At 41.2% G+C, this 27,004-nt stretch overlaps 2 protein-coding genes across 2 annotated transcripts in view; one reads left to right on the forward strand and one right to left on the reverse strand.

Annotated features, from left to right (window-relative positions):
• slc23a4 (solute carrier family 23 member 4) overlaps positions 1-4,250 on the forward strand; it is a 34,517-nt gene extending 30,267 nt beyond the window's left edge. Inside the window, exons 8-12 of the mRNA XM_060924349.1 lie at positions 2,615-2,868; positions 2,975-3,139; positions 3,221-3,329; positions 3,514-3,609; positions 3,791-4,250. Coding sequence (XP_060780332.1) covers positions 2,615-2,868; positions 2,975-3,139; positions 3,221-3,329; positions 3,514-3,609; positions 3,791-4,053 — 887 coding nt within the window. The 3' untranslated portion in view covers positions 4,054-4,250. The remainder of the gene's footprint in view (positions 1-2,614; positions 2,869-2,974; positions 3,140-3,220; positions 3,330-3,513; positions 3,610-3,790) is intronic.
• On the reverse strand, positions 3,761-19,994 carry LOC132887904 (protein FAM180A-like). The gene is made up of 3 exons (XM_060923685.1): positions 19,873-19,994; positions 8,510-8,607; positions 3,761-8,322 (listed from the first exon to the last, which is right to left on the reverse strand). Exons 1-3 carry the CDS (start codon positions 19,952-19,954, stop codon positions 7,993-7,995), a joined length of 510 nt encoding a protein of 169 aa, XP_060779668.1. The 5' UTR covers positions 19,955-19,994; the 3' UTR covers positions 3,761-7,992.
• Positions 19,995-27,004: the final 7,010 nt, after the last annotated feature.

Below are 27,004 nucleotides of genomic sequence, written 5' to 3' on the forward strand. Positions count from 1 at the left end.
GATGGGAGACTGCCTGGGAAGAGCAGGTCCTGGTATGGGAGGGACTTTGACTTTCCTGAGTGGAACAAAAGAAAAGCATTTGCCCCTGTTGTCCAGGGATTGAGAATTCGAATCATGATATCAAGAGGCAAACATGACCTTGTTCTCAGAGTGTAAGGGACAGCATATTCTGTCTCACCTGAAAATCACAGCCAATTGCCAGTTGGTGGTAAATTCACCACAGAAGATATCAATGTTAATGAGAAGAAAATAACCAAATGAAAATGAGTTACTAGGGACTTTAAGCATACAGTATAATTTTTAAATAATATTGGCTGGTATTGAGTGATATATCAGATATATCACTTGTTAATTGAATGAGTCTTCGACTTGTTGAATATCATGCTAGCTGAATGGAATATATCTATCACTCAACACCAGCCATTATTATTATTATTATTATTATTATTAGTAGTAGTAGTAGTAGTAGTAGTAGTATACATACACATTCCTTTAGGGTGTTCATGCCTTTCTCTTTCAAAATTCTCTCAAAATCTTCTGTATTTGACGAAGCAAACCTGGCGGCCATGTTTGCTTACAAATTGCCACAGTCGCTCGCTAGCACAGGAGTTTTATGTCTCTGACACGTGACATCATGTTGCCTTGACAACCATGCAATATCGTAAACCAACGCTCATTCTCCATTGGGTAGAGTGATGTAATACATGTAGGATAAGCGATATGCTAACAATATTGCATGCTACCAAACCAAATGAATGAAACCCGCTATACGTGTTTCATTCATTTACAGTGGTGCTTGAAAGTTTGTGAACCCTTTAGAATTTTCTATATTTCTGCATAAATATGACCTAAAACATCATCAGATTTTTACACAAGTCCTAAAAGTAGATAAAGATAACTCAGTTAAACAAATGAGACAAAAATATTATACTTGGCCATTTATTTATTGAGGAAAATGATCCAATATTACATATTTGTGAGAGGCAAAAGTATGTGAACCTTTGCTTTCAGTATCTGGTGTGACCCCCCCTTGTGCAGCAATAACTGCAACTAAACATTTCTGGTAACTGTTGATCAGTCCTGCACACCAGCTTGGAGGAATTTTAGCCCATCCCTCCATACAGAACAGCTTCAACTCTGGGATGTTGGTGGGTTTCCTCACATGAACTGCTCACTTCAGGTCCTTCCACAACATTTCGATTGGATTAAGGTCAGGACTTGGCCATTCCAAAACATTAACTTTATTCTTCTTTAATCATTCTTTGGTAGAACAACTTGTGTGCTTAGGGTCGTTGTTCATGGACAGATATCCTGACATTTTCCTTTAGAATTCACTGGTATAATTCAGAATTCGTTGTTCCATCAATGATGGCAAGCCGTCCTGTCCCAGATGCAACAAAACAGGCCAAAACCATGATATTAGCACCACCATATTTCACAGATGGGATAAGGTTCTTATGCTAGAATGCAGTGTTTTCCTTTCTCCAAACATAATGCTTCTCATTTAAACCAAAACGTTCTATTTTGGTCTCATCCATACCCAAAACATTTTTCCAATAGCCTTCTGGCTTGTCCACATGATATTTAGCAAACTGCAGATGAGCAGCAATATTCTTTTTGGAGAGCAGTGGCTTTCTTCTTGCAACCCTGACATGCACACCATTGTTGTTCACTGTTCTCCTGATGGTGGACTCATGAACATTAACATTAGCCAATGTGAGAGAGGCCTTTAGTTGCTTAGAAGTTACCCTGCGGTCCTTTGTGACCTTGCTGACTATTACACGCCTTGCTCTTGGAGTGATCTTTGTTGGTCGACCACTCCTGGGGAGGGTAACAATGGTCTTGAATTTCCTCCATTTGTACACAATCTGTCTGACTGTGGATTGGTGGAGTCCAAACTCTTTAGAGATGGTTTTGTGACCTTTTCCAGCCTGATGAGCATCAACAACGCTTTTTCTGAGGTCCTCAGAAATCTCCTTTGTTCATGCCATGATACACTTCCACAAACATGTGTTGTGAAGATCAGACTTTGATAGATCCCTGTCCTTTAAATAAAACAGGGTGCTCACTCACACCTGATTTCTTCTTCTTCTTTCTTCAAGTAAAACAGGGTGCCCACTCACACCTGATTGTCATGCCATTGATTGAAAACACCTGACTCTAATTTCACCTTCAAATTAGCTGCTAATCCTAGAGGCTCACATACTTTTGCCACTCACAGATATGTAATATTGGATCATTTTCCTCAATAAATAAATGACCAAGTATAATAATTTTTGTCTCATTTGTTTAACTGGGTTCTCTTTATCTACTTTTAGGACTTGTGGGAAAATCTGATGATGTTTTAGGCCATATTTATGCAGAAATGTAGAAAATTATAAAGGGTTCACAAACTTTCAAGCACCACTGTACATGTTTTTATTCCATTGAAACTGTCCTGTATGTATAATAATTATATATAATTCACATTCCTGTATCAAGAATAAGTTAGTAAATGGAGAAATACATTGAAATTGAATTTAATTACAATGCACTATGCTTATTATGTAACTTGATCACTATGATGTTTGAAATTGATGCATTTTTTCTTAATTCATTGCCTTTCAATTTCCAGGCCAGTGGGGCTTACCAACTGTGAGTCTCGCAGGGGTGTTAGGAATCCTGGCAGGAATCATATCCTCCATGATTGAGTCAGTAGGTGACTACCATGCTTGTGCCAAATTAAGTGGTGCTCCACCTCCACCCAGACATGCAATCAACAGGGGGATTGCGATTGAAGGCCTAGGCTGCTTGTTGGCTGGGGTCTGGGGGACGGGCAATGGCACCACTTCTTATAGTGAGAATGTAGGTGCACTGGGCATCACAAAGGTGAGAGGCTAATAATTTTTTTCAGACCACTCCATTATTTAAAATACACCATAGCATTTGTGTCATGTAGAAAAAGAAGACAACAGAGTAAATGTTTATTTTGCAGGTTGGCAGCCGCATGGTGATTGTTGCCAGTGGTGTCATCATGGCCATAATGGGATTGTTTGGGAAAATTGGAGCCATTTTTAGTACAATCCCGACACCTGTCGTTGGAGGGATGTTTTTAGTCATGTTTGGAATCATATCTGCAGTTGGTGTCTCAAATTTACAGGTGGAAAAATATTTCACTTGAGTAATATGACATTTCAGTTGACAAAATGACAAAAAACTAACTTTGCTGATCTTGTTACAGCATGCAGATATGAACTCTTCTCGTAACATCTTTATCTTTGGTTTCTCAATGTTTATGGGGCTTGTTCTTCCAAACTGGATCATAAAAAATCCTGATATTTTAAACACAGGTGTGTACTTGCATAATAAAAACATAAAAGAAGACATTGTACAATCTCCTATTCACTGAAGATAAAAGCACTTAAAGGCAAAGTTCTTTAAAAATCTATATAAACGGATATAGTTTTATGAAAACAAATACAGTAATTCACAGTCCTAGAATACTGTATTCATCTGCTAATGTCCATGTTTCAGGCATTGTGGAGTTGGATCAAGTACTACAGGTTCTTCTAACAACCAGCATGTTTGTTGGAGGACTTTTTGGATTTATTCTTGATAACACTATCCCTGGTGAGTTTTGCTTTACATACAGTATGTCACATTTTTATAAGCTTGACTGGAATTTATTTATGCAAAATGCCAGACGTAATTAAGTACAAGTTCCAGGAATAAAAGTGCTAAATGAATATAACAAATTAAATTAAATACTCTGATCTTGTCATCGTGTTGCATTTCTTTATTTCTCCTACAGGAACAAAACATGAGCGGGGCTTGACTAAGTGGAGCAAGGCCAATGGTGTTGAGTCTGAGAACACTGTGGAAAATGAGGAGGTCTATGGCCTTCCTTGTGGCATTAGTTCTCGTCTAGCATCCTACTCCTGGGTTAGATATATACCTTTTTGCCCCTCACATAAAGCCAGACCACAGAATGGCACATCCAGCAGCTCTGTTTCACTTGGAAAGAAGGAGCCTTGCAGAGATGACCCACACATTACCGTAGCAACGAAGCTATAATCATTCATAAGGACTCTTCATAAGGAATCATTTATAAGGATGGCAATTTTGGGGCCATCATTTTTAATAGATATGTTGTGACCCTGACCCTGTTGTGTGGAAGCTAACATGTGAAAGCAGAGGTTACTGTAATTAATGCTAAATGCTCTGAACTCATTAATGAGCTGACATAGCTGTTTACAACTTGGATATATTTCTTTTACACTGAAACAATTTTCAATAATCTTGAATTTATATGATTATTTGAGGTACTATACTATACTATACTATACTATACTATACTATACTATACTATACTATACTATACTATACTATACCCCTCATCAAAAAATTCCCATGCAGGGATTGGCCAAGCATGGCTCACGTGACATAAAATAGTTTCACCATTGATTAAAGGTAGACTGGTAAACATGAGGTGAAGGTGTAGATCTGGAGGGTCCTCAGACATAGAGTGTTTTGGTAAACTGGGATGTATGGATGCTGTCAGTCCCCACTCGCTTGCTCACTCGAGTTTGTTGACGGTGTAGTGGCTGGCTGCTTTATGTCCCAGGGCTCTCTCATGCCTGTGTTACCTTCTGGATCTCCCCTTTTAGTTATGTTGTCATAGTTAGTTGCTGGAGTCCCTGCTTGTACTCAGTGCAATATGTATACTGCTCCTACTTATTCAGGTGACATTGGGCATACCTAACAACCTGCCCCCCCCCAAATCTGTCCCTTTGAGTTGCATGTCGGTCCTGGGATTGAGATGCTGACCTCTGCTGCTCCTCAGACCTGCCTGATCCATCCTGGTGCCCTGTGTCTGGTTGGAGTCTCATTGCATCGCTCCTGTGGAGGGCGGCCCCATGTGGACAGTTGGGGGTTGCGCCTGGAGGATGCTCTGGACTCTTGCGGTGGTGCTTTTGTGGCTGGGGACTGCAGTTGACTTGCTGACTTGACTTGACTCTAGGACTGCAGTTGATTTGCTGACTTTGGGACTGCGGTTGTCGTGAACGGTTTTGCGCTCGGGCTTCCGTCGGTGCGGGTTTATAGCATCAATGAAGCTGACTTTATGTTAGAACTATTAATGTTATAGTTATGTTGTCTGTTGTTGTCCAGATGAGGATGGGTTCCCTTTTGAGTCTGGTTCCTCTTGAGGTTTCTTCCTCATGTCATCTGAGGGAGTTTTTCCTTGCCACTGTCGCCACAGGCTTGCTCATCGGGGATAGATTAGGGATAAAATTAGCTCATATTTTAAGTCATTCAAATTCTGTAAAGCTGCTTTGCAACAACGTTTATTGTTAAAAACGCTATACAAATAAACTTGACTTGACTTAAAGGTAGACTGCTTTTCAGATTTTTCAAGTGTAGGTCATAAAAAGAATTTTCCCTGACACCTAATTATTTTTGTTTAGTGGACCAAAAGTTACTGAATTCGAATCACAGACTTCCAATTTAATTAGGTTTTATTTAAATAGAACAATTAATGACTTTCGGGCCACATGGCCCTAAATTCTCCTCTATTTTTTACTGCTTCACCATGACCCAATTCAAGATACTACGTCACACATCATGTGGTGGGCTTTCCTCATTCGCGCAAGGCATTGTGGGATACAAATTTGAAACAGGAGAGGAAAATGGAGGACATGAGTGTGCGAATGAAACGCGAAAAACTGACTAAAGTAACGGAAAGCGAGAAGAAAAGATGGTATGTTGCGAAGGAAAGGAAACGCAGGACCAAACTAATAAATATTGTTGGTCAGCGAGCACCTCGGTGTGATCAGCTGTTTGTTTAGTGACAGTTACATCATTCTGTCCATGCATGGTCAAAGGTAAACCTGTAGATGGCAGTAATGCCACACCGTGGATGCCAGCTGCCATAAAGCCCAAATGAAGAAAAGGAGAAGAAGAAGAAGGTAAACCTGCACATGTGCACACAGACTTCCTCTGTTTGACTGCGTGAAGTGAGCGATTTCATGCACATTATTTGTTCGGGAATCCCCTCAAATTAAATAACTTCCCAGCCACAGAATGTCCTGATATTTTGTGAGATATTACAGAAATAAACATATATCACAATGACCAAATTTCAGAGGGAACTAAATTTCACTGATTTTATGAAATCAAAAGGCCGTCTAGCTTTAAGCAATGTGACGTCCAAAATTAAAAAAAAAGGATATGGTGTGAGTCAGTCATGGAATATCCTGGATATACCATGAACTGATGTCACAGTTTCAAGCTATACGTCTGTCTCGAGTCACAGCTGTGGCTCTGCAACCATTTCTGTGTGCAGATCTACGTATCATGATCATGCCTAGCGAGGCAGGCGATATCATAGTACATTGTACATGTGCAGGTTGAAGGTTGCTCTGATGTAAACAACAAACATGGCTGCCTCCAGAGAGTTTATGTCAAGATTAAATCTTAACACTTTTAGTTTGGAATTTTTTGATGAGGGATATAAATCTAATATACCATGCACTGAGAGGCTATGCTTGAAATTATGGATTCTCTGAGGTGACTGGCATAGTAATATTTTCTTCAGGGCTGTGCCACTCACAAAATAGCACTATGCCAGTCACTTCAGAGAATCCATAATTTCAACCAGAGCCTCGCAGTGCATGGTATATTTGATTACTATACTATACTACACTATACTATACTATACAAAAGACAAACCTTTTATTGTGAAATATGGAGTTAGAATCATGTAATTTGAAATTTTAATTTAAATGCAATAATTGAAATGTTATTTGAATGAAATTCTATTTCAGTTCAAAATTCAGGGCGGCACGGTGGTGTAGTGGTTAGCGCTGTCGCCTCACAGCAAGAAAGGTCCTGGGTTTGAGCCCCGGGGCCGGCGAGGGCCTTTCTGTGTGGAGTTTGCATGTTCTCCCCGTGTCCGCGTGGGTTTCCTCCGGGTGCTCCGGTTTCCCCCAAAGACATGCAGGTTAGGTTAGCTGGTGACTCTAAATTGACCGTAGGTGTGAATGTGAGTGTGAATGGTTGTCTGTGTCTATGTGTCAGCCCTGTGATGACCTGGCGACTTGTCCAGGGTGTACCCCGCCTTTCGCCCATAGTCAGCTGGGATAGGCTCCAGCTTGCCTGCGACCCTGTAGAAGGATAAAGCAGCTAGAGATAATGAGATGAGATGAGTTCAAAATTCAATTATAGATGTATGATACAATTGCAAAATAAATTGTATCATATTTGTAATAATAACAAAATAATAACAATAAAAATAAAATAATAATAATAACAGTTTTGGTAATATTTTACATTTGTACCCTGCAACTAGAATTGAATTTTGAACTGAAATAGAATTTCATGTTCAAGTCTAAAACCTAAATCTGAATTCAAAATGAAGTATGCATATATTAAATTTCTTAAAAGCATTCAATCTATCTGTTTATTCATATAAAATTTAGGTTTGCTTTCAAAAATAAGTAACCTGGAGGCAAAAGCAATCAAACATAGAACTCTTTTCCCCTGCTCCAGACGACTCTTCATTTTTCATTCCAAACATTCATTTGTACCTCCTTAAGTATGAAATTCTGAAACTAAAACTGAATTTCTTGTTCAGGATGTTTTACAATTTAGATTTCTAATTGCATGGTTCTTCTAACTCCTTACTAAATTTCCAACAAGCATTTACATAAATGAGCATTATGTATGTATGTATGTATGTATGTATGTATGTATGTATGTATGTATGACTGTCTCAACCTCGTGTTTTTATTAAAATGTATAATGCTTTCTCCTGAATATTTATAAATCCTTGAAATCTACAACTATGTCTGTTTTCAACACTTCAGAAATGGACTGTGAGATATTACAGAAATAAACATATATCACAATGACCAAATTTCAGAGGGAACTAAATTTCACTGATTTTATGCTTGGCATTTGCAAAACACTAATCCAAGCTACCAGAGGTTATACTGCCAAGGAATGATGGTTCCTCTATCTGATGGTTAAGTCATCTTTTATGATTTTGTAGAGGCTGATAAAACACTCTGCCCAGGCATCTTTCTGGTGTGCAGTGCTGACCTGAGCTGTTTTCTGGGCCGTGTACACCAACGTCAGCACTGTGCGCTCAAAGTCTTCCTTCCTCAGAACACCATTGTCTTGAGCCAGAGCAAAAATCAGTCGATGGACCTCTGGTACTGTCTTGGGAATAATGTCCTCACAGATGACTTCTAACTTGCGAACCTTGCGTAGCGATGCTAGTTCTTGGTCATGTACTGAAAACTGACCATGTTCATCTTCAAACTGTAGTCCATCCAGCAGAATCTAAAGTATCCACACAAAGGAGTTTGTTTATATAATCAATTACGTTATGATAATTGAATTACTTTAATTACCGTTAGACTCTTAAAATAAAGAAGCAGTACTGCTTTATTATTATTGCTGCATTTTTTGCAGATCTACAACCAGCAACATGTGTATAATAGTAATAAATGATGTATTTGCTCCCTACCTCATAGAGCAAATTGGCATCCTTTACAGAGTTTAGAAATATAGGGTTCACCAATGATGCTGTTCCCCTCTTCACCCTGAATGCGGAAGGGTAAAGACCTACAGGAAGACGTCAATATGAGAAATTTTATGAAACAATACTGTGCTTTCTTTACTTGAGACTAAGTGAATAATCATGTTACAGGTGCATGTGTGGACACATGCTTATACAAGTATGAATTAGTAATGTTCTTATGTACGGTAGGATAGTTCTCTACTCTGAGAATATTTCCTTTAACTGGCAGGAAGTTACAAGCAATGCTATCTTTTCTACCTCTTATAACATAATTGCATCAATTAAAATTTAGTAATGACTTTTTCATTTGCAGCTTTGCCATTTATTCAGCTACAGGAAAGTATATAAAGGAATGATACAGACAAAGTCAGTGATTTTGAATGGCTGGTAAAAAATAATGAGATGTTTTGCACCACTAAACTAAAAAAATAAAAGTCAAGTCAAAGTCCTTCTCATGCCAGAATCTGGTCTGCCCAGGCAGTCTCCTGTCCCACTACTAACTAACTCTTTAAGGCGTATGGGTGCAGCACCGATCTCTGTTTTGATAGCCCTCGGCCTCTCGCCTATAAAGTTAGGGTTACAGTGGGGGGCTAGTCCTCTGGTAACCGTGAGAGTTTGACTTCCCAACTTGCCTTGCCAGACGGTAGTAGGTACCATTTTTATGATGATCTTTGGTACGACCTGACCATGAGTAGAACTCACGATCTCCCAATCGAGAGGCGGACATGCTAACCACTAGGCCAGCTTGCAGTCGAAAAAATAAATAAGCTACAGATTTCACTTTTATAGTTTAAAGCTACAGTGCATCAGATTTATTTGGTAAATATTTAAAATAAATAAAGCATGATTATTGATTCAAGGGAAAATGACTGTATAGTGTTATGTTCTTGAGCTGCTGCCCTGGTGTACTGATCTTAATAATTTCTGTAATAGAAATTCAGCACCGTGTCAAGGGTATCAGGTCTGAATTGGCGTGAAATTTCAACTTGTATGTCTATGAAGGTTCTCAGTCATCCAGGTCATTGTAAACCGTAGGTGCTAAAGAAGGCAACTTGCTTGGACTTGCTTGAAATTCTTGAAGACAGACATTTTAGCCAGAGAAGACCAGTGGTTTGAAAGAGGAGTAAAAGAAGCCATCTTCATCAACCTGGAACAACCTTCACTGAACAGAGGAGGTGGTCTGAGACACCACTTATCAGCCACCTACCTTGGCACACTTCCCAGAAAACTGAATACACATCCACACCAAGACTCAGCTGACTCCAATGACTCACATGATGGCAGAGAGAGGCAACAACCTACAGATCACCCTAACGACCCCCTAAGCTGCTCATACTGTTCACACCCGGCCTCCAGGGGCCCTAACAACCTACAGGATAACTGAGAGGGTCAACGACCCATGTGACCTCAGTGACTCTCCTTAGGTTTGCTTTTGGTCCACGAGAGGATAAATACCTGGCACTCCCCCCACTAGTCAGACAGAACTGAAGAAGCCTTTCGGATGAGAGGTGAAACGTCTTCAAGAATTTCAAACAAGTCTAGGTGCCTTCTTTAGCACCTACGGTTTACTTATGTCATATGCCAGTTCAGATACCGGTACATTAAGCATTATCCAAGCATCACCAGCTTTAGGTGTGAAAGAAGTCCAAGTACAGAGTGACAAAGAGGAAGTGGCAGCCAATCAGGGCAGAGAGAGAGGAAGAGTGTGAGAGTGTAAACAACTGTGAGGATAAGAGTGATAACGTTGTAAAAGAAAAAAATGGATTCAGGAATGGTTTTCTTGCTGAACATATACACTGAAACCCTGCTATAATGAACTATTTTACTACGAACTTTCACACATAACAAACTAAGTTCATGTCCCTGGTCTTTTATGACAAAGAGTCAGAGTCTTCAAAAAAAAAAAATCACCAAGCCATGCGCTCTTCTTCCCACCAGAGACAAACAAGCAATCAAGTCCGCAGTCAAGTCAACAATACATGTTAACGTCATAAAACAAAGACTTAACTAGCCTAGCTTAGGTGTCGATCACTAACAATTATCGAGAACAGTGATCAATGACTTAAAAAATTCCTTAAAATGACTTTATTTTATGAGCTAAAAGCAGTTTTACTTGAGTCTTTACTCCATAAGCATTGTTGTCATGGTTACTCGTTAACGTAAGATACTCTCTGTCTGTCAGAAAATGCGGGCGATAGACGGATGTAATGGCTGGAACAGTTTTATTTTTAAAGCACTCTGGCAAACAGACCCAAATCCGTGATCAAAAATCAGAGTCGAGAAACAGGCAATGGTCAAGCGAGGCTCAGACAAGATATCAAAAGTGGAGACAAAGGGCAAAATACAAAACAGAGTCGGAAACCAGAATATCAACACAGTACTAAAAAAGGCTGAATAACGTAAGACACTAAGTACAGTGTGTATACTTCGCAAAGTCTGTGTGTAGTGAGAGTCTTTATAAGTGTGCGCTGTGATTGCACTCTAATCCGGAACAAGTGCATAGTCATTAGTCCTAATGGTGCTGTGCACATGTATGTGAGTCACAGTTTGGGGTGTGCTGCTGCGTGTGCATGGACCTGACACTGTCAAAGACAAACCTCATATCCTGGACTGTCTAAAGTGTGGTGTGAAAGCAACGAATTTGTCTAAAGACTATGGTAGCCCAAAAACTTAAATTTCAACTTCCAAAGAAAAAGAGCTCGGAGACTTCATCCATAACTGAAATCAACATGATGGGCTGAAAAGAAAGAAGATGCGGCAAGCAAACGATGGTGAGTGTGACTTATTTCCTTTACATAAGAGTGATTTATTTTCTTTACTTCATAAATATGTCAGTGAATTAAGCAGAAATATAAACTAAACACAGTTGGTCTTGTTTTATGTGAGTGTTTGATTTGACAAGTGGGTCCATTTCAGTTTTACAAACTTTTCTGTATAATGAAGTATTTGGACATCCCCCAAGGAGTTCGTTATAGCGGGGTTGCAGTGTAGGGCATTTATTTGTGCTCTAGTTTGCCTGGAAGCTAGTGAATAATAACTGATGATAGTCAGACAGTTTATCTTTGTTGTGGAGTTTGTATTGTGACCCAATAGGAAAGTTATTTAGTTTGAGAAGTCCTGATTGCCATCTAGTGACTAACAGCAGGTGTTTGTGTCGTTCCCTTTTCGGTGGAAGCGTCCACATCACCGCCGCGGCTGGCTGGTGAAGCTGAAACTTCATCTGGCATGCTCTTCGTCCACTTTCTGGACAGGGCATGGGTTATTCCCTCCTTCTGCGGTGCTCCGGTGCTTCCTGGACCCAATCGATGCCTGCCTGGTACCTGTCGCCGGCGTTTTTGATGGACTCCAGCCCCGATGCCGCTGCCCTCTTCGGCTGTCTCAGCGCGGGGTAAACCACCGGCTCCTGAGGACGCTGTCCCGGGCTCCCCGATCCACTGGACCACAGGCTCCAGCTCTCACCAGGATTGGCTTGGTAAACGCTAGATCCCTGGCGAACAAAACTTTCCTCCTGAGGGATTTCTTCAGCTCCCGTGACCTGGATTTCCTCTGTGTGACAGAGACCTGGATCGGTGCCGGTGAATGCAGCGCTCTGGTCAAACTTTTACCCGCTGACTGTTTTTACTTCAACTCCCCGCGGATGTCGGGTTGTGGAGGGGGAACGGCGACAGTTTACAAAAACGATTTTAAATGTAAACAGCGCACCGTCTCATCCCCACCCTCCAGCTTTGAGGTGACTTTATTTGAGGTGGGTCGTTCCAACCCGGTGCTGTGCGCCGTCATCTACCAACCCCCCCAAATACAACGAGGACTTTGTGAATGACTTTTCTGCTCTTTTGGCTGAAATTATGTCTAAGTATGACCGTGCCCTTTTTCTCGGGGACTTTAATATTCACGTGTGTTGTCCTGAAAAGCTGTTGGTGAAGGAGTTTTTAGGCCTTATTGAGTCATTTAATTTGGTGCAGTGTGTGTCTGGTCCCACACATGAACAAGGACACACATTAGATCTTGTCCTCTCTTATGGTCTACCTGTGTGTAACTTGGAGATCTGTGATAGTGTGATTTCTGATCATATGCCTGTGTTGTTTGAAGTTGTCTTTTCCAGTGCTGAGGTTAAAACTGGTGCTCCTGTTCAGAAACGTCGGATTGTTAACTCTTGTACTGCTGGTCAGTTCTCTGTTGCTTTTGATCAGCTCTGTGACCGTCCTGCCTCTGTTAACACAGAGGAGCTCAGCTCCTGGTTTCATTCCTCCTGCCGTACCATACTGGACTCTGTGGCTCCAATAAAAACTGTGCAGTTCAAAACTAAATCTGAGCCGTGGTTCAATGAGGAAACTCGCGCGGCTAGGCGGGAGTGCCGCAAAGCTGAGCGAAAGTGGAAGAAGGACAGGCTGGAGGTTTCCTTCCAAATCCTAAAAAGCCGCTGGCGATGCTACCAGAACACCGTTAAGGAGACCAAAAGACAATACCTGTCAAATATCATTGAGTCCAATCGTCAAAACCCATGAGTGCTATTTAAGACCATTGACACTGTTCTTAATGCCCCACAGCCTGTCAGCGTGGAGGCATCTCCTGAAATGTGCAATAGCTTCCTCCACTTCTTTATTGATAAGGTTGCTACTGCTAGGGCTCTCATCTCAGCTCCTGCATCGTGCATCCTGCAAACTTATCAAGAACTACAGAACAAGGAGCAGAGTCCGAGAGGGACTCTGCTCCTTGTTCTGTAGTTCTTGATAAGTTTGAGCCTGTGTCTCTGTTGTTTTTAGAAGATCTGGTCAGCCATATTAAGCCTTCAGGTTCTCCCTGTGACGCTGTCTCTCCTCGTCTCTTTAAAGAGGTTTTTCCTAGTATAGGGCAGTCAGTCCTGGCTATCATAAACAGCAGTCTGTCTTCTGGTGTTGTCCCCCTGAGTTTTAGACGAGCATGGTGTCCTGGAGGTCTTTCAGTCCAGTTTTAAAACTCTGTCTAGCACAGAGTCAGCTCTATTAAGGTTTTTTAATGACATCCTCACGGCTAATGACTCTGGTGACCATGTAATTCTTGTTCTGTTGGACCTAACTGCGGCCTTTGACAGCGTGGACCACAACATCTTAGTGGCTTGGTTACACCGCCTAGTGGGTATTCATGGTACTGCTCTGGAATGGTTAAAATCATATCTGGCTGACAGAAGCATGAGTGTAAGCCTTGGAAATTTGGAGTCCAGTTCTGCTCCACTGTTGTATGGGGTTCCACAGGGGTCCATTTTAGGGCTCCTGCTTTTTTCTTTGTATTTATTGCCCCTGGGCTCCATCCTGAGAAAGCATGGCATCTCCTTTCATTGTTATGCAGACAATAGTCAGATATATGTGCCAGTGAAGAAAAAAAATGCTTTCTCCCTCACACCACTTCTGTCATGTCTTGAAGACATCAAGGCCTGGATGGCCTTGAACTTTTTAAATTTTAATGAAAATAAAACAGAAGTGATGGTGTTTGGCCCCAGTGGCTCTTGTGAACCCTTGCCCATTGATTTGGTCCCTTTGGCAGACTATGTAAAGCCAACAGTCATAAACTTTCTCCCTCACACCACTTCTGTCATGTCTCGAAGACATCAAGGCCTGGATGGCCTTGAACTTTTTAAATTTTAAGGAAAATAAAACAGAAGTGATGGTGTTTGGCCCCAGTGGCTCTTGTGAACCTTTGCCCATTGATTTGGTCCCTTTGGCAGACTATGCAAAGCCAACAGTCATAAACTTTCTCCCTCACACCACTTCTGTCATGTCTCGAAGACATCAAGGCCTGGATGGCCTTGAACTTTTTAAATTTTAAGGAAAATAAAACAGAAGTGATGGTGTTTGGCCCCAGTGGCTCTTGTGAACCTTTGCCCATTGATTTGGGCCCTTTGGCAGACTATGTAAAGCCAACAGTCACAAACTTGGGTTTTAAGATGGACAGCGATTTTAAATTGGATTGGCAAATTAGTTCCGTAGTGAAGTCTAGCTTCTTTCAAATTAGGCAGCTGGCAAAGGTGAAGCCTTTCCTTGCACAAACGTACTTTGAGACAGTAATCCACGCCTTCATAACATCTCGGCTGGATTACTGTAATGCACTTTATTTTGGAGTTAGCCAGTCCTCCCTCGCACGTCTCTAGCTGGTGCAAAATGCAGCCGCTCGCCTCCTAACTGGAGCACGTAAGAGGGAGCACATAACTCCCATCCTGGCCTCCCTCCACTGGCTGCCTGTGCACTTTAGAGTCCATTTTAAGATTCTTTTATTTGTTTTTAAGTCTTTAAATGGTCTCGCCCCCCCTTACCTCTCTGAGCTCCTTTAACCCTACACTCCTGCTCGGTGCCTCAGGTCAGCTGACTTGCTGCTCCTGGAGGTACCGAGGTCCAAACGGAAGCTCAGAGGGGACAGAGCTTTCTCCACTGCTGCTCCAAAATTATGGAATGAGCTACCATTGCACATTAGGCAAGCTTCCTCACTGTCCATTTTTAAAACTAGTCTTAAAACCCATTTTTACTGCTTGGCTTTTAACTCTGCATGAGACTCTGCTTTTGTTTTAGTGTTTTATGGTTTGCTTTTATTTATTGTTTTATTGTTTCCAATTGCTTTTAAAAACAATGAAACAACTGTTCTACTGTCTGTTTTATTGATTTCATTGCTTTTAATTGCTTTATGTCTTTATGTACGGTACAGCACCTTGTTTTCAACTATGGTTGTTTTAAAGTGCTATATAAATAAAGTTGAGTTGAGTTCTCTGTACTTTTGTATTTCAAGATTACATAATACAATACACAGAGAATACAGATAAGTTATAAAACACACACACACACACACACACACACACACACACGATGAGTTAACAGACATGACAGTTTTGTCCCTACATTCTTTTTTTTTAAACATTAGCTAGATTTAATGGATGAACTGGCGGCACGGTGGTGTAGTGGTTAGCGCTGTCGCCTCACAGCAAGAAGGTCCGGGTTCGAGCCCCGTGGCCGGCGAGGGCCTTTCTGTGCGGAGTTTGCATGTTCTCCCCGTGTCCGCGTGGGTTTCCTCTGGGTGCTCCGGTTTCCCCCACAGTCCAAAGACATGCAGGTTAGGTTAACTGGTGACTCTAAATTGACCGTAGGTGTGAATGTGAGTGTGAATGGTTGTCTGTGTCTATGTGTCAGCCCTGTGATGACCTGGCGACTTGTCCAGGGTGTACCCCGCCTTTCGCCCGTAGTCAGCTGGGATAGGCTCCAGCTTGCCTGCGACCCTGTAGAACAGGATAAAGTGGCTACAGATAATGAGATGAGATGAATGGATGAGCTGGAATTGGCTCCAGCTTCCGCTGTGACTCTGACAGATAAGTGGTAAAGATAACAGATGGATGTACTTGTACCAGGGCAGCACAGTGGTGTAGTGGTTAGCACTGTCGCCTCACAGCAAGAAGGTTTTGGGGTCGACCCCATGTCTTTGGACTGTGGGGGAAACCGGAGCACCCGGAGGAAACCCACACAGACATGGGGAGAACATGCAAACTCCACACAGAAAGGCCCCCGTTGGCCGCAAACCCAGAACCTTCTTGTTGTGAGGCAACAGTGTTAACCGCTACACCACCACGCCGCCCCTGAGGTAAAAACAAACAAAAAATCTGACCAATGTGCCCATGCCTTAGTGTAACGAACAAGACTTGGGAAAAGTATGAGGATCCAGTCACAAGAGGTTTATTACAACCAAATCCAGTGTCATCAAATATGGTGGAGGGAGCCCTCTGGTGGTGTTGGGGTGAATTGTTTCTTACTGGTGTGACAGCATTGCTAGACAGAATATTCAGAAAAATAACAGCACCTATTACCAGACATGAGGGGGCAGCACAGTAGTGTAGTGTTTAGCACTGTCACCTCACAGCAAGAAGGTTCTGGGTTTGAGCCCAGTGACCAACAGGGGCCTTCCTGTGTGGGGTTTGCATGTTCTTCCCGTGCCTGTGTGGGTTTCCTCCAGGTGCCCCGGCTTCCTCCACAGTCCTCTGGCTACTCTAAATTGTCCATAGGTGTGAATGGTTGAGGGAAGAAAACCTCTATAATAATCCAGTAGAAGGCAACGGGAAACCACTACTTTAATTCTTTCCTAGAAGCTTTGATGGCTGAAGCTGTGGACCTGCTATCAGGCAGAACACTAAAGAAGAAGAATTACCAAGTATACAGTGTGATATCATGAGAAACAGTGTAAAATAATTTGGGTGGCATAATGGCACAGTGGGTAGTGTTGCCTGCTCACAGCTCCTGAGTCCCTGGTTTCCGCTGGGTTCTCTGGCTTCCTCCTACATTCCAAAAACCTGCAGGGAGGCCGATTGGCTACATTAAATTACCCTGAGGTGTGAATATGTGTGTGCATGGTGTTCTGTGATGGAATGGACTCCTATCTGAAATGAGTTCTCCCCCCTTGTGCCCTGTGCTGCTAGGATAGATTTCAGGTGGACCGTGAACCTGACTGGGATAAAGTGGGCACTGAAGATGAAAGAAAGAAAGAAAGAAAGAAAGAAAGAATTTTCATTGTTAAATACTAAAATCCTCATTTAAAAAAAGTTTTACTCCAATTTTATCCCTTAAACACGACTGCAAATAGCTCAAGAATATATTTAATAAGATTTTAAACTACTTGTAAGCCTGTTTACTTAATCTAATACTTTCTCTGTTGTTCTAGCCTTGAAAAGAAGCTTTGGGTCCATGATTTCTATCTTTATCATACAGTACAGAGTAAGAATGTCCTGTCTTCTTTCTGCTGAAGTGATGACAGATATTTGTTTGGCATACTTGCAGCTTGTTTTGGCTAGTTTGCTTGCTCCTTGTTTTGGTTAGTTTCAGTTAAATCCTTGAAACTTATCTTCGCTCGCACATGTGCTCTCTGTTTTTCATAAGGCTATACTGCTCAGTAATTTTCCATCACCCGTTGAAGCTACTCTATCACACTCAGCCAACTCTGCTTCCTGAAATCACATTTTCCAATCATATTGCTACACCATACTCTTGAATGTGGATATATACACTACTGTTCAAAAGTTTGGGGTCACTTTGAAATGTCCTTATTTTTGAAAGAAAAGCACTGTTCTTTTCAATGAAGATCACTTTAAACTAATCAGAAATCCACTCTATACATTGCTAATGTGGTAAATGACTATTCTCGCTGCAAATGTCTGGTTTTTGGTGCAATATCTCCATAGGTGTATAGAGGCCCATTTCCAGCAACTCTCACTCCAGTGTTCTAATGGTACAATGTGTTTGCTCATTGCCTCAGAAGGCTAATGGATGATTAGAAAACCCTTGTACAATCATGTTAGCACAGCGGAAAACAGTTGAGCTCTTTAGAGAAGCTATAAAACTGACCTTCCTTTGAGCAGATTGAGTTTCTGGAGCATCACATTTGTGGGGTCGATTAAATGCTCAAAATGGCCAGAAAAATGTCTTGACTCTATTTTCTATTCATTTTACAACTTATGGTGGTAAATAAAAGTGTGACTTTTCATGGAAAACACAAAATTGTCTGGGTGACCCCAAACTTTTGAACGGTAGTGCATACTCACGTTTGTCCTTCAATAAACTGAGAAACATCTCTGAACTGCTGTGTCTGAATCAGTGACCGTCACTCCTGGGTTTGTGACGAAGAATCTCCGAGATGGCAGAGGACTAAATCTCAAGATCACTCATACTTTGTCAACTTTTCAACTTTCTTCAGTACAAACAAATCAAAACTGTGAAAAATCAGATGACGAAGCACACCGCCCAGCATCTCTACATGTGCAATTATGTAATGTCACATGATTTCTTTTGGAAAACAATCCTCAGCATAGCATCTTTTCTTCCATTCAAATACAAATATTATTGGTCTGACTTGCACCACAGAAACAAAACAGGATTATGAGCTTTATTTTTCAGGTCAGTATTGTTTAAAGGACATGAGCTCTTGAGCACACTAATAACACATTCAACTAATAATGTCATCTTACTTTAAAATGATATAGTTCTCACACTATTTTGCATTTAGATTCAGTCTTATGAAAAGCCCTCTATATGATTTACATATTGATTATATTTACTAGTTTGACTACATTTGGGTTGCTTCCAATGCATTCACCAGTTATTCAACTTAAAGCACATTATTCAGTAATTACATTAAACCAAATAGGAAAGACATATGCAGCTAAGGGAGTAAAGCATGTAAAAGACCAGCCAACTGAGTTAAACAAGTTATAAACCAAAATATCTTTAAATATCCTTGATTGTGATCTTGATTATAATAGCTTTAATGATGTTTTCATTCTTGAAGGTTGTTCAGTGCTGCACTTAGTGGCCCACTTCCTGTTTCAATCTTGACAGCTGTAGACAGCTGTTAAATGTTTTCTGATTGAGTCATCAGTCATGCAATACACTCACCGGCCACTTTATTAGGTACACCCATGCACATGCTGTTTTATGCATGTATCTAATCAGCCAATCCGTTGACAGCAGCACAGTGCATCAAATCATGCAGATACAAATCAAGAGCTTCAGTTAATGTTCACTTCAAACATCAGAATGGGAAAAATTGTGATCTCAAAGTGTGACTTTCTTTCACTGTGGCATGGGTGTTGGTTTGAGCCAGATGGACTGATTTGAGTATTTCAGAAACTGCTGATCTCCTGGGGTTTTCACATACAACAGTCTCTAGAGTTAACAAAGAATGGTGCGAAAAACAAAAAACATCGGGTGAGCAACAGTTCTGTGGGTGGAAACGCCTTATTGATAAGAGAGGCCAGTGGAAAATGGCCAGATTGGTTCAAGCTGCCAGGAAGGATGGCAACTCATAGTAACTCTTTACACCAGTGGTGAGCAGAAAAGCATCTCAGCATGCAACAACAGAAGATGACATTGGGTTCCACTTCTGCAGCCAAGAACAGGAATCTTAGAATCAAGATCAAGTTCCTATTAAAGTGGCTGGTGAGTGTAAAAGACTGAACACTTTTAAGTTAAAACCTAGACTGCACATCTTTTGTCTACTGAGTTTTTTTTTATTAAAAAAAATCAGTATTTATGTTGACTTAAGCTTATATTAGTTTATTACATGTTTTATATCAGAGGGGTAATAAGTGATTTGTTTGCTTGTATCAGTAGTACCTTAGTCTAAAATATTAATAAAGTAAAACACAGCACCAAATAACTTCAATCTGATAGCACTGGTGGTTTAACACTGACACTGACATTGACATTATTCTACTCTCTTTTGTTATGTGTAAATGTTTTAAAAGATCAAACAAAGAAGCAAGATTATGATGCAAAAAGGTAATCTGATTTTAAAGTGATTTTCATTACCTTTATACCTGTGATGAGCTGCACATAAGGAATAAAACAGAAAGAAGATGAAGATGTTCCAAGGCAGCCTGCTTGCTCCCATCCTGCCACTAAAGACTAACAAATTATTTGTGCTAAAGCGCTCTCTCTCTCTCTCTCTCTCTCTCTCTCTCTCTCTCTCTCTCTCTCTCTTGGAAATGGGCTGTATTTCCATCTGGAAGAGGGTATGAGTGAAGGAATTTTGTTTTTGTCTGCTGCTCTTTGTTCTTGTGAAATGTTATGTGTATTGCTGTGGATTTAAGGCCGTCATCAGCTAACCATGTGTTAAGCTTAAAATGTTATTAACTACAAATGTGCATTTAACAACAAAAACCAATCTCATTAATTTCAGAAAAAAATATTCTCAAGCTTCTTTCTTTCTTTCTTTCTTTCTTTCTTTCTTTCTTTCTTTCTTTCTTTCTTTCTTTCTTTCTTTCTTCTTTTAATTAAACCACAAACATTAAGACCACAGTGACAACTAGATCTTAGGGGGAAAAAAAAGAAACGTCAGGACCAGAATTGAAACCTGGGTCTGGATCTCATTACACTGAGTCTTTAACTGGATCTGGTTTTGAATCTGTAGTTAACATCTTGACCAAGAATGAAACCCAGATCAAGTCCAAGACTGTGAGTTATAGTAAGCTCGATCAGAAGCTGATTACCATGTCCAGTGCTTAGCTTTGAGCATGGTCACTGAATTGCTTGGCTTACCTGGTCTCTGTCTGTAGCATTTTTCCCTGTGAGCCTGAGCTTTATTTTACAGTGAGGGGAAATAAATGTTTGTCCACCGCTGCATATCCAATTCAAATTTCCACGCATAATATATTGACATTGCACTTATAAATATGAGCAAAAAAAGTAGGCCAATGTATTCAAAGCATAAAAAGATGCGTTTAAAAAAGTGATAGATATAATGGTATTCAGATACCAAAAAAAAAGGCATACCATAAGATGTAAACCCCTTGTCAGCAGTAAGAATCAGAAGGCCAGATTGGATTTTGCAAACAAATACAGAGATGAGCTACAAAGGTTCTTACCCAAGATTAATCTCTACCAGTGTGATGGAAAGGCAAAAGTGTGGAGAAAGAAAGGCTCTACTAATGATCCAAAACATATGAGCTCATCTGTCAAGCACGGTTGAGGTCGTGTCATGACTTGGGCTTGCATGGCTGCTTCTGGAACAGGCTCACTAATCTTTATTGCTGATGTAACTCATGATGGTAGCAGCAGAATAAATTCAGAAGTCTACAGAAATATTCTGTCTGTCAAATTACAGAGAAATGGATCCAGTCTGATTGGGGGATCTTCATCATGCATCAAGGCAACGACCCAAAACACAATGCCAGCACAACAAAGGACTTCATGTGGGGAAAAAAGTGGAAGGTTTTATACTGGCCAAGTCAATCACCAGCCCTTAAGCCAACTGAACATGCATTTCATCTCCTGAAGAAGAGACTGAAGGGAGAAACCCCCCAAAACACAACTGAAAGGAGTCTGGAAAAGCATCATAAATGAAGAATGCAGCAGTTTGGTGATGTCATTGGGTCAGTGGCTTGATGCGTTTATTGTAAGGAAGAGAGATGCAACTAAATATTAAGTGTGATTTACTTCAATTTACTTTAAGATTATATGTTCCAGGCGGTACAGTGGTGTAGTGGTTAGCGGCCGACGAGGGCCTTTCTGTGTGGAGTTTGCATGTTCTCCCCGTGTCCCCGGGTTTCCTCCGGGTGCTCCGGTTTCCCCCACAGTCCAAAGACATGCAGGTTAGGCTAATTGGTGACTCTAAATTGACCGTAGGTGTGAATTTAAGTGTGAATGGTTGCTTGTGTCTATGTGTCAGCCCTGCAATGACTTGGTGACTTGTCCAGGCTGTACGTACCCTGCCTCTCACCCATAGTCAGCTGGGATAGGCTCCAGCTTGCCCGTGACCCTGCACAGGATAAGCGGTTATGGATAATGGATGGATGGATGACCTTGACTAAAATAAAAATAATAAAATATAACATAGTACACTCTCATAAAATAAAGTATATAGGGGTACAATGGCTTGCCACTTGGACAGGACCATCTAAAGAATTTATTTGTATCCTTTATATAGTGCTTTGGAACATATATGTACCTTTTTGGCCCTAGAAAGGTACACATAGTTACCTTGAGGTCCAATAATAAGCCCTAAGGGGTACATTAGTATAGATTATACCACGCCGTACAGAAATGTACTCCTACTATATCCCTATTTCTGACAGTGTACCAAATAACTGCTCAGGATTGAACTGTGGACTCTGGAGCTGTTAGGTTATCCACTATGCCAGAGTGCCAGTTGGTCAAAAAATTATGCATCAGTATCTTAAAATCGCAGACAATCTTGATATCGAACAATATAACATAATATACTGTGACAAATGGGTAACTATTTATTGTGACCTTAATTTAATCTCAGCACAGGCCTGTTCCACTGACCTACAGGCTGTTTACACTTTTGTACTATTACAGGTTCTGAGACAGATGTACCAAGCAATCATGACTGGTTCAGGATCTGAGATAGAAGCAAAATATGGACTGGATGAGCATTACAGTTTTTCTCAATTGGTTTGGCTCATTTCCTGAAACTGAGATGACATTCCTATAACTATAAGGTCATTTTGCCAAACAGTGTTACAGTTCTGCACAACCCTTCAGATAACCAGCAAAATGTCATATGTCTCCCAAAACTGTTCATTCATGCTTCAAAATGAAATCCCTTTCCCATATAAATAGTCAGTACCATAAAAATGGCATAGATCCTTCTCAATTGCTTGGCCTCATTTTCGTTCATTAAGTGCTTCTGTCTAAATGACCTGGATGGCTCAGCACAACTACATGGATCATCTGCAAATGCTCATATCTCTCCCAAAACAGTTTACCCATGTGTCAAAACTAAATATCCTTCTCACATAAATAGTCAATGCCCCCAAAATGCATTGTCCCTTTGGCATTGTGTAAGCACTGCAAGTCAAAATGCTTAGACATTTTGTCAGAGGTCTAGCTAAAGGAATACTATTATATATAAAACTGGAGAAATAGGGTTTTACAGTGAGAGCAGCCTCCAAAGTTTGACACCACACACAGTGCACTCATTTCGCCAAGGAAATTGTTTATTCACACAATTTTCACACAAACCAAATTGCATGCATTACTGCATTACGTACAGAGAATATAGGTAAAAGGAAAATATGCATTGACCTTCTGCATGTGATATCATGCGTCCTCGCACTGAAAGGCTGTATGGCAAAATATAAACATGAACCAAAAAAGCAATAAAGTTCCAGAAATGAAACACTTGGACGAGTCGCTGTTGCCGTCTTCCCCCACCCTCTCCTGGTCACCATCCTCATCCTCCTGGCCATCCATCCGCTGCTCTCTGTTTGGCCACAGATTTTCATCTACATCGCACCGGATGTTCTCCCTTGCGATGCAGCGTGGGAAGAAGCGGCGTGAATGTCTTAGCCAACCCCGACACTGATCGCCTGTGATGTCTTCACAGGCAGCATCCATCGCATTGAGGAGAGACCTCTGATCCCCAATGTGGCGTTCATAAACTCTCCACCTCCAAGCAGAGAAAAACTCTTCAATAGGATTGAGAAACGGCGAATATGGTGGTAAAAACACATTACGCATCCTTGGATGGCTGTTGAACCATGCTCTGATGAGTGGGCCACGGTGAAAGCTCACATTGTCCCACACAATGACAAACTGTGGTAGGTGGGGTGCTTCGAGACTCCTTTCATTTTCAGGGACTAAATCCATATACAGACGGTCCAGGTAGAGGAGGAGCCTCTGAGTGTTGTACGGGCCCAGGCTTGCAATACGTGTGGCCACACCATTGTCAGAAATGGCTGCACACATTGTAATATTTCCCCCTCTTTGACCTGGGACGTCCACTGTGGCCCGCTGGCCAATGATGTTACGTCCGCGCCTGCGGCTCTTGGCCAGATTGAAACCAGCCTCATCTACAAACACCAGGAGATGAGGTGTTTCAATCCCCTCCAATGCCATAATTCTCTACAAAAGAGAAATATAGGTAAAACCAAATCATGTAGATGGGTCATACACAGCAGTAATATGTTCTTCACAAAGTCAATATAACCTGCAGCGGTTCCAAACCTATGCTGGCCTATGCAGAGGTACTCCAGGTGGTCTTTGACACAAAATGGAGAAATACTGATCACAGTTTTCTGTTACAGTCGTTAGGCAAAATTCTGTGGTCAGATACTGGATTCCAAAGGCACAGTAAAGATACGGAAAACCCCCCAAACTTTGAACCTCTGCATAGTGTATAGGTTACAATGGTGGAAAACAAATACAGTAATTGACTTACCTGCACATACTGGTACCGCAGTTCTTTCACCCTCTCTGTGTTCCTGTCGAATGGTACCCTGTATATTTGTTTCATGGTCATATGATTTCTCTTCAGTACCCGGTCTATGGTTGAGATGCTAATGGAGTTGATATTGTGGAAGATGGATTCGTCTTGAAGGACTGCATTGCGGATCTGTGTGAGTGTGATGGCATTGTTTTGTATAACCATGTTGCAGATGGCTTGTTCCTGGGGATCTGTGAGCAATCTCCTTCTACCGCCCAAAGGAGGCTGTCGCCCAATTCTGCAGATAGACACAGACATGACAATTTGCACTGCAATACTACTCTAAACTGCAACTGTAATTTACTTTATTTTGTCCAATTTACTGTAGTATTTTCTTTGTCACTTTATATACGCAACACTGCATCATACGATTTTGCAGTATGGGCCTACACACATGCGCACACGTGCAGGCGTGCACACACACACAAACACACACACACACACACACACACACACACACACACACACACACACACACACACACACACAGCTTTCCTAGAAAAAATTGTAATTCCATCACTGCCTGAGTGCATACCTGTTTTCCCTGCGAAAGGGTTGTATGATGGAGGAGACTGTAGAGCGTGGCACGTTAGGCTGCACTCGGCGCCCTGCCTCTGCCATGGTTAGGCCATGATTGACTACATGGTCAATAATGGTGGCTCGAATTTCATTGGGGACAGTGTGATGCCTACGCACTCCTCGCCCTCTTCCCCCTACTCCACCACCACGCATCCGCACCCCTCCTCCTCTTCCTCTTCCTCTCCTTCCTCCTCCTTCTCTTCCTCTTCCCCTTCCTCCAGCTGGAAGTTGTCCTTGTTGAGGTTCCTCCATGTTCACTCTGCAAATAGTACTGGCACCAGGCCAAGCTCTATATACAGTATACATGTATGGCAGCAGTCATAGTCATACACAACACCTGCCAGGTAACTCCACAAACTGTTGGATTGGTCATCTGTGATGTGGGAAACTCCTCCATCGTTAGTCAAAACCTGAATTCACCTGTCACTTATTCACCTGACTGCCATGTATTTATTCCAAAAATCTTCCAAAATCTTCCAAAAATATATATACTATATTGTATTATGTCCTTGACTAATTTTGACAATTGAGCAGACTATTCTGCATATGATGACTTATACGATGAAATTGTTCTGACATGTTTTGGAGGGAACGACCATTACATTGAGAAACAGCTAATTGGGATGGATTACGAACATCTATTCATTTGGAAGTTGTGCTAAATGTGGGATGATTGTGTTAACTGTGGGCCACTTGTACATAACCATTTGCAAGGATGCACTAGACACTTGAGACATGTACAAAGGATTTGCAATTTGATGAAAGCAATGAGAAATGCCAATCTGTTGTGAGAAATTGCAAGTGGGTTTGGGGATTTGTCCATGTTATTTTGAGAATGTCATCTCAGTTTCAAGAAATGAGCCAAACCAATTGAGAAAAACTGTAATGAGGACTTGGATGGGAAACACTAATTCTATTCAACCACAGAGTGCCACTAGATGGCAGACTCAGATAAAAATGTCATAAGAAAACAAAATTATGGTCTCTAACTTGATTTTTATCATTTGTTTTTATTAATTTCAGTGCTAATTTTCTGAAAGACTGATTGATTCACCATTGGCTTACTTCATGTACAACATTAAACACCATAATGATTTATTAGTCTAGCTGCTATTTCTAGATGAATCTGACATTTACAAAATTAATTAAAGCTTAAAAACATATTTCATGTTACAGAACTTTTTGAATCAGTGAATTTGATCGAGACAAAATCTTTAATGGTGACTTTAACTTTGAAAGCAAAATGCATCTGCTTGTGCATTCATTGCATAGATTGAATAAACATACTTAAGTTGCCTGTTTTATTAGTTACTTTATCAGAACACTATATTAGTTTCATTTTGTTGAATAGGCATTTTCTCATCTTCTCATTTGAAATTAAATAAACTAATTTATATTTACAAACTGGGGCGGCACGGTGGTGTAGTGGTTAGCACTGTCGCCTCACAGCAAGAAGGTCCGGGTTCGAGCCCCGTGGCCGGCGAGGGCCTTTCTGTGTGGAGTTTGCATGTTCTCCCCGTGTCCGCGTGGGTTTCCTCCGGGTGCTCCGGTTTCCCCCACAGTCCAAAGACATGCAGGTTAGGTTAACTGCTGACTCTAAATTGACCGTAGGTGTGAATGTGAGTGTGAATGGTTGTCTGTGTCTATGTGTCGGCCCTGTGATGACCTGGCGACTTGTCCAGGGTGTACCCCGCCTTTCACCCGTAGTCAGCTGGGATAGGCTCCAGCTCGCCTGCGACCCTGTAGAACAGGATAAAGCGGCTACAGATAATGAGATGAGATGAGATGAGATATTTACAAACTAATTTATATTTCCATGCTCGCTTAAAGCATTTTTGTTGTCCAAATCTTGATTTTCTTTTCTTTTTTTTAGTTTGGAACTGGAACTCTAAGGCTTATACAGCTTATGATTACCAATTAACAGCACATCAGCACAATTATTTTGTATACACTCACTGGCCACTTTTTTAGAAACACCCATCCACCTGCTGTTCTATGCAGTTATCTAATCAGCCGATCCCTTGACAGCAGCACAATGCATCAAATCATGCAGATACAAATCAAGAGCTTCAGTTAATGTTCACTTCAAACATCAGAATGGGAAAAATTGTGATCTCAAAGTGTGAATTTCAC

This window comes from Neoarius graeffei, chromosome 6 (genome assembly GCF_027579695.1).
Source record: "Neoarius graeffei isolate fNeoGra1 chromosome 6, fNeoGra1.pri, whole genome shotgun sequence".
NCBI classification, from domain to species: domain Eukaryota; kingdom Metazoa; phylum Chordata; class Actinopteri; order Siluriformes; family Ariidae; genus Neoarius; species Neoarius graeffei.